This window comes from Bos indicus x Bos taurus, chromosome 7, assembly GCF_003369695.1.
Source record: "Bos indicus x Bos taurus breed Angus x Brahman F1 hybrid chromosome 7, Bos_hybrid_MaternalHap_v2.0, whole genome shotgun sequence".
In the NCBI taxonomy this organism is placed as follows: domain Eukaryota; kingdom Metazoa; phylum Chordata; class Mammalia; order Artiodactyla; family Bovidae; genus Bos; species Bos indicus x Bos taurus.
This window is the reverse complement of record NC_040082.1, coordinates 51,311,606-51,327,770: the sequence shown is the minus strand read 5'-3', so window position 1 is coordinate 51,327,770 and position 16,165 is coordinate 51,311,606. Positions and strand designations below refer to the sequence as shown.

The 16,165-nt window shown below is 37.3% G+C and overlaps 1 protein-coding gene across 1 annotated transcript; it reads left to right on the top strand.

Moving 5' to 3' along the window:
• The first annotated feature begins 423 nt into the window (after window positions 1-423).
• LOC113896567 (serine protease inhibitor Kazal-type 6) lies at window positions 424-16,165 on the top strand. The gene is made up of 4 exons (XM_027548800.1): window positions 424-564; window positions 3,545-3,567; window positions 14,317-14,432; window positions 15,945-16,165. The coding sequence occupies exons 1-4, from the start codon at window positions 507-509 to the stop codon at window positions 15,988-15,990; spliced, it is 243 nt and encodes an 80-aa protein (XP_027404601.1). The 5' UTR covers window positions 424-506; the 3' UTR covers window positions 15,991-16,165.

Here is a 16,165-nt window from a genome sequence, read left to right as displayed (position 1 = left end):
TACACCCGAGATTCCATTCCCTGGTGGTGGTGACTCATTGGGATCACAGACATGCAGGACCTGTCTGAAAGAGACACAGCATCAAGTGGGGCTCCACCAGTGAGTCATTCCTTTCATACAGTGAAACCTTAAAGGGAAGGGTAGGGAGGATGTATTGACGGTTAGGAAAACACAGATTACTGGTGGAAAATGACATCCTCTATTAATAAGATCTAAGGTAAGATCTAAGGGTAAGATCTAAGGTACGACTCATATAATTGTTCTAATTTTTAAGATTGATGGGGAGCATGAAGCATTTCTTTGAATTGGTGACAGGTTCCAATAAATGCTTATATAGGACTGCAGATGGTTTCAGAATGTGAGTTTATAAAGAAGGTGGAGATCCCAGTTCCCTTTATCATGTCTATATATATGTCTCAGTGTGTGTTTCAGAGCTCTCGGAAGTGTCTTGAAAGAGAACCTGAGCTGGACAAAGCAGCCTTGATCTGAGTGAGCTAACTGGCACCATGAAAACATCAGGTGTCTTTCTGCTCCTCTCCCTGGCTCTTTTCTGCTTTTTCTCAGGTGAGTTTTTTTTTTTTTTTTCCTTAAAGTTAAAATCCAATACTTACATTGAACTGGAAACAACAAGTGTATTTGTCCACCATATTTCAAAATCCTAATAATTTTAATACAAAAGATCAATTCTGAGAGATTATCATAATGACTGCAATAATGAAAATGGGTGATGGTAATAATGATAGAAATAACTTTCATCTGTTGAGCATACACTATATTCTAGGCAGGTACTCAGGGCTTTTATGCATTATCTGCAACACACATAACAAGGTATTCATAGACACATTCCATATATAAGAAAACTGTAGCACAAAACAGTTAAGAAAATTTTAAGGACTTGTAACTGAGTTTGAGCAAGCTCCAGGAGTCAGTGATGGACAGGGAAGCCTGTCATACCATGGTTCATGGCGTCGCAAAGAGTCAGACAAGACTGAGCGACTGAACTGAACTAGTAAGCAGAATTTGGAATTTGAATCTAGGTCTTCTAGACGTCACAGGTGTCTGTTCCAAAGGAACAGTATGGAGAATTGATAACTATTTTAAATATTAGCTTGGCTTTCCAAGACAAAGCTAAGCTTTTCAGTTCTCATTATTCTTATAATTAGGACTCAAATAACTGAAACTGAAACAAGCAGAAAACAGGAAACTCAGAGAATCCTTCAGAAAAAAATCATCGAACCTTAGAATTCATAAACATATGTTATTGGTGAACTAAACAACTCTTGAAGTAGGGGAGTATCTTTGGCCACATTAATGAGCAGCAGTCATATATTCTACCAATTCTGATTATTCAAAGGACAACTGTACTTCAGTCTGATGCCTTTCATCATACCATCATCCATGTGAATGAACAAGGCCACTGCATCTATTTTTTTCTTTCTTTATTATTCTACTCTGTGCCTTTGTAGTGGACAAAATACACACTAGAGTCTCTGGACACAAAACCTAGGTTCATCACATCCACCACTAGCCTGTGTCAACTAAAGAAATAGGTCAGTTCTCTGAGAGAGTCTTTCATTCTTAGAATGCTGGACTTGAGACTGAGTCCTAGGAATCTGCAGATCTGGTGTATCAATTTTCTGTGATAAAAGTAGTTGAATTTGGCTGCTATCAGAGACTGTAGATGCCCAAATGTGTAAAAACAACAGTTTTTCAATGAAATTGAGCAGATGAAGAAGTCATTGTTCACAGGGAGCTGATAATATTTTCATAAGCAAATATATTCAGAATCATAAAAAAAATGAATAAAGGGTTTCTGTAATATTATGAAGTAATTCTGACTAGTAAAGCCAAGTAACTCAAGTAAGTGGATCAGTCGAGTGCTGAAATGGTGTACAAACAGATTTGACTATATTAAAATCTACTTGCAAAGACTGTCTAAATAATTAATAACTTATTTTTTCTTTTTACAAAGGCTAATTGGATCTGGGTGACTAATACAAACAAATACTAATACCAGAACAAGGTCCCTGATAGGCATGATGACATTTGGGAAGGCACAGTGCCCAGGAGCCTTAATGTTGAGACCAAGAGGAATGAATTTCAGTCCTGGTATTTCCATTTTGTAGCTGTGTGACCTTTCTGAGTCTCATTTTCCTCATCTGTAAAATGTGGATATAAAAGGACTAGCCCTGGGGAGTTAAATGAGAAAATGTACATAAAACGTTTAACATAATGGAACATAGTAAGTGTTTGAAAAATGTCTATTAATACTGCCATCACTAAATTTTAAAAATAAAAGTACTAGTTTGGCTCAGTCAGACTTAGCAGCAGCAGCAGCAGCAGCAACTTCCACTTTGACATTTCCTACATGTAAGACGGTGATTTGTACAGTGGAAAAATGGCTGAAAATTTTAACAGTGAGCCCTCCCTGGTCAAAACAATTATTTGGGAGTAGTTAACAAAAACTATAGACTTCCAGACCCTATTTGGTCTCATATAATGGAATTTTTCAAGCGGTTGTCCTGGGAGTCTATATATTTAATAATCAGTCATATCATTTCAACGTGGTTGGTAATCACTACAGTAGTTCATCACTAACTTTCTTTCAAATTTAAAAGCTTTATTCTCTCCTTATCCCCATTAACAGAGAATGTACTTTGAGGTATTTCCAGTTGTCTTCCCATAAATACTGGCCACCCTTCCTGCCTTTGAGGTGGCTGTGGACTTATATGTAAGGGGGTACTGCTAGTATTAGGAGTTCTACAGAAAAGGCCAGAGACCAAAATTCAGCAGCTCATACCAGGACTGAACCTAAGACTTTTATTATTATAGCATTTTTAAACCACTGTGCTAATTAGTCACAACCTAAAATCACATATTTAATCATAAAGATGGAAGGAAAGAGAGAGAAGCAAGATTGTATTTTTGAAATACGATCTTTCAGGAATATAGAGAGATGTAGCAGGAAAAATGAGTCATAGAAAATAAGTTTGTTCTTGCCAGTCTAAATTTGAGCTGAGGTTTTAAAGCTGAACACAGAAGGCATAAGAACAATTTCAGGCTCAAAGAACAGACAGCAAATCCAATCCCTACCCTCAATTTCCCGAGACAAATGCTTTGGGGAGGGACCAGAAGCAATAAACTTGGGAATGGCAGAGTTAGAGTCAACTTTCCAACCCAACTTCTCCAAAGTGAGGCCAGAGATGATAAATCATTTCCACAGTAAATGAGTGATGGAGCCAAGACAGTAAGATGAATCTCCAGATGCTTAAACTATTTTTCTCACTCCACCCCAACCTCCCAGAAATATTACACCATCATGGTCCATATCCACACATCACTTTCCAAGTTTCTACTGTTCCCTAAGAGGACAACAGGTATAAAAATGTAAAGTAACCAAGCCATGACTTATTGAGATAACCAAGAACCCAGTACAAGTATCATTTTAGGCTTTGGGATTACCTAATATTATAAATCCCACTTTTTTGCACATTCAAAAATTACAGTGTTTGGATTTCATGCTTTTTTTCTTTTTTTTCCCCAGGTGTCTTCGGTCAAGGAGCTCAGGTCAGTGTATATAATTTTATTTATTCTTCTGACCTGGGTGGGTGGCTCTTAGCTGGTACTCCCTGACCAATGAGGTCTGTCTATGGGTAAAAGATCAAAGAAATGGACAAGCAGGACAGATGCAGAAAACAACAGAAGTTCTTAGTTTTCTAACTATAATCTCTTTATGAGAATACTGGTTTCAGTTTAAAAGGGCCTAGACACCCACTCTCAGATTTTGTTAAAATTAAATGAATATAAATAAAAAGAGAATGAATTTGTGGTAACACTCATGCTCTTCCACTGATTCCATTGTGTAATCTTGGGCAAGTTACTCAGCTTTTCTGAGCTACAATTTCCACACCTACTGAAAAGGGATATTACCATTTACCTCACAGAATCAGATTTAAATTACATAAACTATGTGGGATCATGTGGTAAACTATGTGTAGTTACATAAACTATGAAAGGATTAGTTATTGATTAATAACGATCTTCTGAAAGAGAAGAGAGATTATTATTTTCTTTTTAGAAGGCAACCAAAAGTAGACAATTTGTGTAGTGTTCTGCATTGAGTAGACACAGACTGGTTCAATCAAATTTAAATACAATTTGGGTTAAAAAGTGGAAAGGGCACAAATTATCTTTATTGTTTGGACTGGTACGTTCCAAATTAATCCACCAACTTTTTACTAGTTTTTTGTCCTAGCTATGAAATAGACAACACAAACAAGAGGTATGTGCCCTGCCAATCACACCCGTATGTCCATACTGAACAGTAATGTCCATACTGAACAAGAATACTTGATCTTGGCACTGGTTGTTGTTTGCCTTGCTGTGCCCAAGAACCCTGGGCATCAAGTTTCCAGACACTACTGCCAACTAATCAGGAGTTGGCAAAGAAGCTGAAAAACATTTTCCAACCTTAATATATCTACTACATCGCGTAAGACATTTTCCTCCCAAATTTTAGTATCTCAGACATTGGGATGTATCTTGCAATGAATGACACCTTACAACTGCCTGCCTGTGTGTGTGTGTGTGTGTGTGTGTGTGTGTGTGCGCGTGCACACTTGTGTGTGCATATGTGTGTTTATACTGATATACATAATTGTACATCTTAAAGTTGACTTCTTCTTATATTTAAATAGTTATGTTAGTACAGTCTATATTATATATCAAAAGAAGCAAATAAGAATAAGACATAAGATCCAGCCAATATATTTTATACCTTATTAGGTAGGTATATGATTAAGACCATTACACATAGGTTTTTACAATATAGACTTTAATCCTGGTTTTCTCATTAACACAAAAGTTACTTCCCTTCTTTGGGCTCTTATTTCCCAGATCTTTAATGTTTCACAGATTTTTAGTGGTTTCTAATGTTCATTTAAAATATTCTACTGATTCTATTCCTTTAGATGAGCCTACGTCTTATATTCTGCTTGCTTTAGGATCCCTGGGGATGCTCACTCAACATGTAGATCCTCAGAGACTAGGCCAGACTTACTGAATAATAATCCCAGATAGGAGGCTTTGGATCTATATTCTAGAAATGCAGCACTGGAATGCACTGATTTTGGAGTGCTCCAGTATGTTGGAGACAATACAGATGAGTCCCAGTTTGAATATTTACTGCCTGTGTAATTTGAAGGATGTCTGTTTCCCTTCTCATTGCCTTTGTTTCCACATCTCTAAAATGAAGACTTGGATTCAGTGATCGCTAAAGCCTTTCTGGCCTGAGGTATCTGAATCAGTGTGAACTAAACATGCCTTACCAAGACTGCTGTCTCTCTTCCATTCAAATATAAATGGCAAAGAAGTTGTCACCTTTTGGATGACATCAAGGCTACACTCTCTTCTGCAAGTCTGGAAAGGGGGGTGACAGTCCCAAAGCCAGGCAGAAGAAGTTGACACTAACCTTAGGAAGTTGTCTGCCTAACTTTGATCCAGCCAAGACAAAGGAAGAACAGTTTTTTTCTGACACCCAAGTCATTCTTTCCTTGCGAAGAAGTCTTTCATTATGAAGCATCTTATGGAAGATTATAGCTAGCAGTCTTAATTATAGATCTGTAAAAGTTTCTCATTCTTTCAAAAATATTATTTGGGCTAAACAAAAAGTATGTTCTAAGACTTTTGGAATTCATGGTCCTGTAAAAATTTCCCCATAAATGTAAATGACTAATATGCTACCAAATCTTTAATTTCCCAAGTAAGAACATTAAAAAACATAAACAGTAAAATAAAAATAACAAAGATAAAGCTATTATTTATCATCACCACCCTTCATTTCAGAAATTGTAGTATAATATTAATAACAAATGCTTGAAAGTCATAATCGCAGAATACAGATAGTCCATTTAACCTGGATAAATTTTTATTAGAATCACTTCCTACACTATCTTTAATTTTTCTTATTTTCTCTATCAGGCTGTGTATTTGGGAACCATATACTTAAAGACATGTTTAAATGAATATTTATGACTGGGATTAACAAATCCCTCAAAAACAATGATAGGCAAATGTTTTCTTTTATGATAGTCTTAGGAATACCTAAATTTAGTTTTGTTGTAGTTTAAGATAAACACATGGCAAATTTTAATACAGTTAGTAAAACAATGCTCTTGACTAGAAAATGGTATTGTTCATGCTTCCTAACAACCTTGAAATCACTTATAACTATTATACTGACAGAATACTTAAACATTAATACAATTTGGAGATGTTAGTCAGCCTCAACAACTTAGCTACAGAGGAAAACCAAGGCCTCAGAAAGAGGACCTCACTGAGTCAAGTTTACCAATTGCAGTAAAGCTGTGTGGTCATCATTTCAGGATATTTCCATAGCGCCATGCTACCTCTAACCAGCAACAGAAAGCAATTATGCACTTTATGGGAAAGTGCTTTGAGCAGTGTAATTATCGAACAAATACAGAATAGTGTTCACCAGCCTTATATCCTAAAGAAGTAATGGAAAGAGTAGTTTCAAGTAAGACAACTTGTCTCTGTGTGTTGAAGGGATTTGGAAACTTGAAGGAAATGGAGGCAAAGAGAGCAGAATTCATTATATAAGCTTCAGGTCAGAAATGTTGAGGATGGCTATAGGTAGTAAATCTGAAATTAGTGAAGAGGCTTAAGATAAAGAAATACATGAAAGGGAACACTTGTTCCCTTTCTATCCCTGAGGGATAGAAATGATGATGTTTTAATCTGAGGGTAGGTTGAGGGATTTGAAGAATGGTGCTCTGATGGAGTGGAGAAGGCAATGGTACCCCACTCCAGTACTCTTGCCTGGAAAATCCCATGGACAGAGGAGCCTGGAAGGCTGCAGTCCGTGGGGTTGCTGAGGGTCAGACACAACTGAGCAACTTCACTTTCACTTTTCACTTTCATGCATTGGAAAAGGAAATGGCAACCCACTCCAGTGTTCTTGCCTGGAGAATCCCAGGGACGGGGGAGCCTGGTGGGCTGCTGTCTATGGGGTTACAAAGAGTGGGACACAACTGAAGTGACTAAGCAGCAGCAGCAGCAGTGATGGAGAGTGGAAAAATTAGAATGCAAAACTAGTTTAGAGGGAAAAATAAAGAGTTCTATTTTGGATATAAATGAATATTAAGTATGAATCAAACTGTTGACTAAAGGTATCTTGTATATTTCTGACAAGTAGAAACTAGACATTGAAATTTTGTTGTTTTTTTTTTATAAAATTTTATTTTATTTAACTTTACAATATTGTATTGGTTTTGCCATATATCAAAATGAATCTGCCACAGGTATACATGTGTTCCCCATCCTGAACCCTCCTCCCTCTTCCCTCCCCATACCATCCCTCTGGGTCGTCCCAGTGCACCAGCCCCAAGCATCTAGTATCATGCATCGAACCTGGACTGGTGACTTGTTTCATACATGATATTATACATGTTTCAATGCCATTCTCCCAAATCATCCCACCCTCTCCCTCTCCTACAGAGTCCAAAAGACTGTTCTATACATCAGTGTCTCTTTTGCTGTCTCGTATACAGGGTTATTGTTACCATCTTTCTAAATTCCATATATATGTGTTAGTATACTGTATTGGTGTTTTTCTTTCTGGCTTACTTCATGCTGTATAATAGGCTCCAGTTTCATCCACCTCATTAGAACTGATTCAAATGTATTCTTTTTAATGGCTGAGTAATACTCCATTATGTATATGTACCACTGCTTTCTTATCCATTCATCTGCTGATGGACATCTAGGTTGCTTCCATGTCCTGGCTATTATAAACAGTGCTGTGATGAACATTGGGGTACACGTGTCTCTTTCCCTTCTGGTTTCCTCAGTGTGTATGCCCAGCAGTGGGATTGCTGGATCATAAGGCAGTTCTATTTCCAGTTTTTTAAGGAATCTGCACACTGTTCTCCATAGTGGCTGTACTAGTTTGCATTCCCACCAACAGTGTAAGAGGGTTCTCTTTTCTCCACACCCTCTCCAGCATTTATTGCTTGTAGACTTTTGGATCGCAGCCATTCTGACTGGTGTGAAATGGTACCTCATAGTGGTTTTGATTTGTATTTCTCTGATAATGAGTGATGTTGAGCATCTTTTCATGTGTTTGTTAGCCATCTGTATGTCTTCTTTGGAGAAATGTCTATTTAGTTCTTTGGCCCATTTTTTGATTGGGTCATTTATATTTTTTGGAATTGAGCTGTAGGAGTTGCTTGTATATTTTTGAGATTAGTTGTTTGTCTGTTGCTTCATTTGCTATTATATTCTCCCTAGACATTGAAATTTTGAAGACAAGAAAAAAAGTCTAGGACTCATTAGTATCATCTGGGGAAATACATGTTCTCAGAGAAAATCAAATATATAAAGTTTTCTTGAAAATGTATATAATTAATACCCAGGAGGAAGCTAGAACAGATAATAAAAAAAGAGAATAAATAGCTGGAAAACTGGGGGTACTGACATATATGAATCAGAAAGGAGTTTTGAAAAGGTGGGGGTAGTCAAGAATAGCACATATAAAGAAATCATGAGCATTTTATAAATATCCAATGGATCCTGAAAGATGTCATTTAGAGAGCAGTTTTGTAGGCTACAGTCCATGGGGTCACAAAGAGTCGGACACGACTGAGTGACTTCACTTTCACTTTCACTTTGGTTGTGTGGAAGCACTATTAAAACAGGGGAAGTAGAAGTCAAGTTAGAGAGGTGTTAGGGAAACTGGTATTAAGGGGGCTAGGAAAGAACGGGGTTAATTTACCCACAAAGGTAGTATTTTTCAGTAAAGAGAAGAAATGAAGTCTTACATCCTAAGGGAGTGTGTGTGTCTACCAATTTTCACTGAATTTTTTTTAGAATTAAAATATTGAAACTCAACATTCCAAAAACTAAGATCATGGCATCCAGTCCCATCAACTTCATGGCAAATAGAAGGGAAAAAAGGGGAACAGTGACAGATTTTATTTTCTTAGACTCCAAAATCACTGCAGATGGTGACTACAGCCATGAAATTAAAAGATGCTTGCTCCTTGGAAAGAAAGCTATGACGAACCTAGATACCATGTTAAAAAGCAGAGGCATCACATTGCTGACAAAGGTTGGTATAGTCAAAACTATAAAGAAGGCAGAGTGCTGAAAAACTGACACTTTTGAATTGTGGTGCTGGAGAAGACTCTTCAGAGTCTCTTGGACTGCAAGGAGATCACAACGTCAATTCAAAAGGAAATAAACCCCGAATACTCATTGGAAGAACTGTTGCTGAAGCTCCAATACTGATGCAAAGAACCGACTCACTTGAAAAGACCCTGAAGTTGGGAAAGATTGAAGGAAAAAGGAAAACAGGAAAGCAGAGGATGAGATGGTTAGATAGTATCATTGACTCAATGGAGATGAATTTTAGCCAACTCCAGGAGATAGTGGAAGACAGAGGAGCCTGGCATGCTATAGTCCATGGGGTCGCAGAGTCAGACATGACAGTGACTGAACAATAACAACAATCAGCCTGGCTCTCTGCCTCAGAGCAGGGATTTCTGGCTGGCTCTGTAAAGGCATTCTGCAAAGACCACAATCTGAGCCTTTGGCCACCTGATGTGAACAGCTGGCTCACTGGAAAAGACCCTAATGCTGGGAAAGATTGAAGGCAGGAGGAGAAGGGGACAACAGAGGACGAGATAGTTGGATGGCATCACCGACTCAATGGACATGAATTTGAGCAAGCTCCAGGAGATGGTGAAGGATAGGGAAGCCTGGTGTGTTGCAGTCCATGGGGTCACAAAGAGGCAGACATGACTGAGTGACTGAAAAAAAAAAAACAAATCTCTGGAATTCTCTGAGGGTGGTTCTTTTCTGTCCCTAGTCACCATGCTACAATTTTTCACAAGTGAGTGAAGAGTATCCTTTAGACATGAAGGAGGAAGCATTTGAACAATAGTTGTTACTTCTCCCACCAAACTGCAGAACTAAGGACCTAGCTTTACTAAGCTATTCCACCATAAGAAGTCATAGCTACAATTTGGATTATCAAAGCTGGAGCATCCTTAGGGATTTTCTAGTTTCATGACACTTAGCATTCTTTATGAGTTAGAGCCTTTCGGAATGTGATGAGATACAGTTAGTGCAGGCCTACAATGAGAGGCTTATTTTCTACACTACTCCTCCAGGACTATTTCAAATATTCCACACTGACTTTCTACAACTCTTAAGGTGACTACATTTGATTGTCATAAAAACCCTGGGAATGAGGCATGGCAACTGTATTTTGGGTTTTTATTTGTTTTTAAAATTTTGGTTAAGAAAATTGAGGCACAGATGTTGAGTACTTTGTCCAAGATAACACAACTGCCCAATGGCAAGTGGCAGAAAAAGTTCTATAACTTGACTCCTGAGCTACCTTCAGGGATCACGGGAAGCCACTGCAATTTACAAGTATGTAGATTCGTGTACCTATGTTAATTTAAGGAGGCTTGGTAATATACCAGTTAGTTGATTTGGTTTTATTCACTGAAATCCTTTGCTGTTCCTAGTCCTATTTCCAGGGGTGATGGAAGGGTCAGGTGGGTTTGGGGAGGGAGGAGGGATCTGGAAATTCTCAAAGCAAAGAATCTCCCCAAGTGCCACTTCCATGTTGCTTTCTGAAGGACAAAGGAGGCTGCAACACAAGATCACAGGGTTGGATGCCAAGGAAAGGTGGCTTAAGGAGGCGTCTCTTTCAAGTAAGAGACTTTTTTTTCTTTTCCTTACCTGACCTGAGAGGCCACATCTGGCATCTTCCCCGTATGCCGCTTTGTTGCAAACATCTTTGCCACAGGGGTTTCAGCCCTTGTGTAACTAGTTAGCTGCAAGGCAATTTTGCCATAAAAGATAAACCGGTTGATGGCTTGGGTTGGTATTTCAGCTTTCTCTGGTCGACCGTTTGGTTTCATTTCTCCATTGATACAGTATTCCCATTTTTATATTATATAAATCTTGGCCCTTATAATGGTCTGGATAGTGAGGCGCACCCTGGCAGTTTTAAAATAATGGCTAATAAAAACTTCACATTTGGGCTTGACAGAAAATATGGTGGTAATACTTATTTAGCACTATACCAGGAAAATGGCACCCCACTCCAGTACTCTTGCCTGGAAAATCCCATGGATGGAGAAGCCTGGTAGGCTGCAGTCCATGGGGTCGCTAAGAGTCAGATACGACTGAGCGACTTCACTTTCACTTTCCACTTTCATGCACTGGAGAAAGAAATGGCAACCCACTCAGTGTTCTTGCCTGGAGAATCCCAGGGACCGGGGAGCCTGGTGGGCTGCCTGCCGTCTATGGGGTCTCACAGAGTCGGACAGGACTGAAGCAACTTAGTAGCAGCAGCAGCAGGAACAAACAACAGTGTAAAAGCTTTACAAAGTAAAACAAATAGTTACAAATGTGTATCCTAGTATTTGGAAAACAATACCGCTCTTAATGAAGGCAGAAATTTTAGTAAAAAACTGTGAAGCCAAATGAGGAAACAAAGTAGCAGAAAAAGGTACAATACTATGAACGAAAGATGTTGAAGGCACCTGCTTAGGTACAACCCATAAAATTAAATTAGGTATTTGTGCAATATGGCCATGAATCTGCACACGTTAAATACATTCAAATATGCTATATTTTGCAATAAAGTTTTTTTAATTTTGCTATGAAAAATAAATTTCATTATATTCTCATTAATGTCTCTCTTTTATTTTTGGTAATTTTATCTTTTATGGAAAAATTGCTTTATAGTCAATTAGCTATCCATGAAAGTGTCTGTGGCAAAGATGTTTACAGCAAAGAAGTTGACCATGAAAACACTTAGAACCTGTAGGGAGACACCTATCTCTGACTGAGATGCCCTTTTTCTCAGTTTCCACATTGCCTGTATTTGTCCCATTGTGGCCTTTATGACACACAGTGCTGTAATTACCTGCCCTTCTCTGATTCCCTAATGCAGATAAGATGGTGAGCTTACTGATATATTTATAACTGCTTCCTTCTTATATCACCAGCACCAAGCCCTGTGTTCTCTAAATACTAGTTACCCATTAGCTCTATGTGAAATAAAAGAAAACATGATGATTCTGTGGTTTAAAGAATTTTCTTGACTCACGCACATAACTGCAAATGTGTACTTTAGTGACATAAATACAAAATACATTGGTTTTTTGTTGTTGTTGTTGTTTTTAACATTCTATGGTTTCCCTGGTGGCTCAGACAGTAAAGAATCAGCCTGCAATGCGGCAGGTTCGATCCCTGGGTCAGGAAGTTCCCCTGGAGAAGGAAATGGCAATCCACTCCAGTATTCTTGCTTGGAAAACCCAATGGACAGAGAAGCCTAGAGGGCTACAGTCCACGTAGTCGCAGAGAGTCAGACATGACTGAGTGAGTAACACACACACATTCTGTGGTTTATAATATCCTAAAGATTTTCCAGCTTTTATTTTCTATTTGGAGACCTAAAGAAAAGATTACTGTCCTGAAAGTGGTATGAGAAGATGGAGTTATCTGTAAGAGCAGAGGAGAAAGTGGGCCTACATGTAGGACAATAAGAAGCCTGGGTATCTTCTATCTGACCCAGCCCTAAGAAAATCACTGGTTAGGATCATACTACCCAATCTTAATAGTACAAGATGCCAAATTTCAACAAAAAGTTATATTCAAGAGTTGGATACCTTAAACCTGATATATGTAATAATATTTTTACAACTCAGTTGTATGGCTTTTTTGCTGGGCACCTCCTCATGCAAAGTTTCAGGGGGCTTTGTCAGTATATAATGGTTTGCTAATACTTTAAACAAATGATTCATCTTACCTGTGCCCATACAGTCCACTAAGAAGTTACTCTAATAAAGTCTACATGGCCTGACTATAAGCAAGGTCAAGGTATATCATGACAGTTGGTCTTTATTTCTCTCAATGAAGATTTGTTGGAAATCAACAACTGTATATTGCCAGAAATTCTGAGTCAGCCATGAAAAGTATGTTCAAGCATTGGTCTCAGTGCTTCTGGTTGTATGGCACTGGTAAGCCACTTAATTTCCTAAGGATCAATATTCATGTCTGTAAATTGGCTAATACATTTTATATTGTTTAATGTGAATCTCTGCGTTACTGTGAGATGATGGAGTTGATCCATGTGGGAACAGTTTGGAGATTATGAAGCAACTGATAAACATAAGATAGTATTATCTTAATAAAACTATGATGGGGTAAAGTATGGTCCCTCTATTCGTGTTTAAATGTCACTTCATTCCACACAGCTGCCATCTGAAGGAGTTCAGTTTTACCTACTGCATATTGCCTGTTCTCTGGAATAAAATGGCTCAAATGTTATCTGCACACCAAATACTGACTCAATTGAGAGTGAATTGAAAAGAATCTTAAAACTCCAGACTAATTCCAAGATATCACTATAACTAAGGAGATACCTTAGTAGCATAATCATTCTGTCTCTAGAGCCCATGATGATAATCATTAATTGGTCACAGTGTGTTTTCTCACCAAGGCTAGATGCAACCTCAGAATCCTTCAAAACAGAACAGTTTAGGGCAGTCATTACTCAGTTATTGTAGTAGGCACAAAAGTTCAAATTCTACAGATTCTGGGACAGAGTAAGTTAATGTAAAGATATTAGAATTTTGTTTTCAAGAGATAATAAACTGATATAGCAGCCAGGGAAAACTGACCAGTTATCAAATAACACCTGGGAGCGTCTTGCAGTGACCATTCATATCTTTAAAGCAATTCAGGAGGAATGCTTTTGTAGTTACACTAATACAAATTTTCTTGTTTTTTCGTCTGCAGCATACAGCATGTAATATCTTAGTTCCCAGACCAGGAATCGAACCTGTGTCTGCTGCAGGGGAAATATAGAGCCCTAACCACTGGACAACCAGGGAATCCCAATACAGTTTTTTTCCCCCCATTTAAAGACCCAAAACTACTCTCAATTGGTACAAATTAGCATTGGAGGATAAAACCATACCCATAGCATTTGTCTCACTCCTCCTGTAAGAAATAAGCATCTGCCTTATATCATTAACATACCCCTGAATACAGTGACTATAGACATGTGTTCTTTAAAGAAAAAATCTTAATTATGTTTAATACATTCTAGTTAGAAAAAGAAAGTGATTTTTACTTAGAAAACTTTACACCACAACTATGTACAATAATATGTATAATTTTAAGTTTACTGTCCACAACTTCTTATCTGAGGGACAGTCCCTTAGACAGAATGCACTAATATCAATGTCACTGCGTTTACTCTGCCAGGTTGACTGTGCTGAGTTCAAGGACCCCAAGGTCTACTGTACTCGGGAATCTAATCCCCACTGTGGTTCTGATGGCCAGACATATGGCAATAAATGTGCCTTCTGTAAGGCAGTGATGTAAGTATCATATTCATCAAATCTACCTTGCAAACACAAACTTCCAGAATAAGATTATGACACTGTCCTTGAGATATTCTAGAGAGTTCTACTCATACCCATCCATAGAAACTGAAGTAATAAGTTTCAGGCAAATGAGTTGAAAACAAATGAAACAAAAACAAGCCCCCGCCAAAGTTATCTGAAGGTTTCTAAATTATCTAAAAAGATAATCTCAGGTATTTCACTTTGTTAGTATTTTTGACTCAGGTAACTTTAAAAAAAATTTTTATGTCTTTAAGCATTTTGATACATTTTCTTAGTTTTTCATTTATTTCTAATTAAAATTTCAATCATTTTCATACAATTATGTTTGTTGTTATTATAATTTTGGAAAAGATGGAAGAAAGTTTTAGAAGCATAGTCAAGTTAAAAATTTCCTCAAAATCAGAATCATGAAAAACTTAGGAGAAATTTTATCGATAAAAATATTATCCAAATTATTTTCTGATATTTATTTTATAAAAAATAATACATTTTGTAGACAATAAGTTCCATTCATTCTGATGAAAACAGCCTTTCAATAAACAACAGAGAGGATTATCCTTTATTATCCAGACTATACAAATTTTACCAATTATATTAGGAAGATTCTACCAAAGAAAAATATTTATTGAGTTTACATGTTTATAAAAAACAGAACAAGTGCTATAGATTTTAGTCTATATTATTTTAGTTGACTATTAGATTCCCAATGAAATGTAATTTATATTTAATAAATATTTATTCCATCAATTAATCAATCTTTTGATTAATTGACTGCTCTAAAAGCCAGGGGATTTAAGCAAGATAAAAATGATCACACTTTCTAGTGTCTTCTACCACTCTCATCATTTTCTTGTATTAGAGTTTCTTCTATGAATTCCTTAACTTTCCTTAATTAACCCATAAAATTCCTAGGCACAGGGAATATATAAATCCCTATCAATAACAGGGCTAAGCATGTAGAATGATATTAATAAATATTGAATCTATAGATAATACACATGTGCCTATATTTCTATATATCTGACATATCAATATCAACATTTTCCCAGGAGAAGGGCAGTAGGGTAAGGTGAGATTTGATTTAATGGGCCCACATTACTCAGAGGGCCTGAAAACATGTCTGCTAAAAAATGTCAAAGGCCTGAATATTTGGTTCAACCTCTTACATCTTCTATCAGGTTAGAACTATGACAGTATAGTCTCTTTGCAATTATATCTCAATTTTTACATCTGTATACATATTTACTCTCAGATAATGAACAGTTAAAACTGAAAGGTCTAAACCTTAGTAAAACTCTGAAGTTTAAGATTCATACTTTCTGCAATGAGGCGAGATGTTACCTCCAAGTGCATTTAACTAACACCTAATCATAGACATGGATACGTGTGAATCAATTGATTCTATGACAGTTAAACCTTTTTCCAACCTCTGTGATGGATAGTAATGATACTGCACTGAGCATATATTTGTCTTTCTTTTTGTAGGAAAAGTGGTGGGAAAATCAACCTAAAGCACCGTGGAAAATGCTGAATCAGAACCAGAATGCTGAAAATGCTGAATCAGAGAGCTGACTTGCCAGCTCTCTCGTATTTCTTTACTTGCCTCTGCTTTTACTTTACTTTTCTCTAGCGAATCCCTTCAATTTATAAAGACACACCTTCTACTCTACCTTGCACTTAGGGTGTTCCATATATATTTTTCTTGA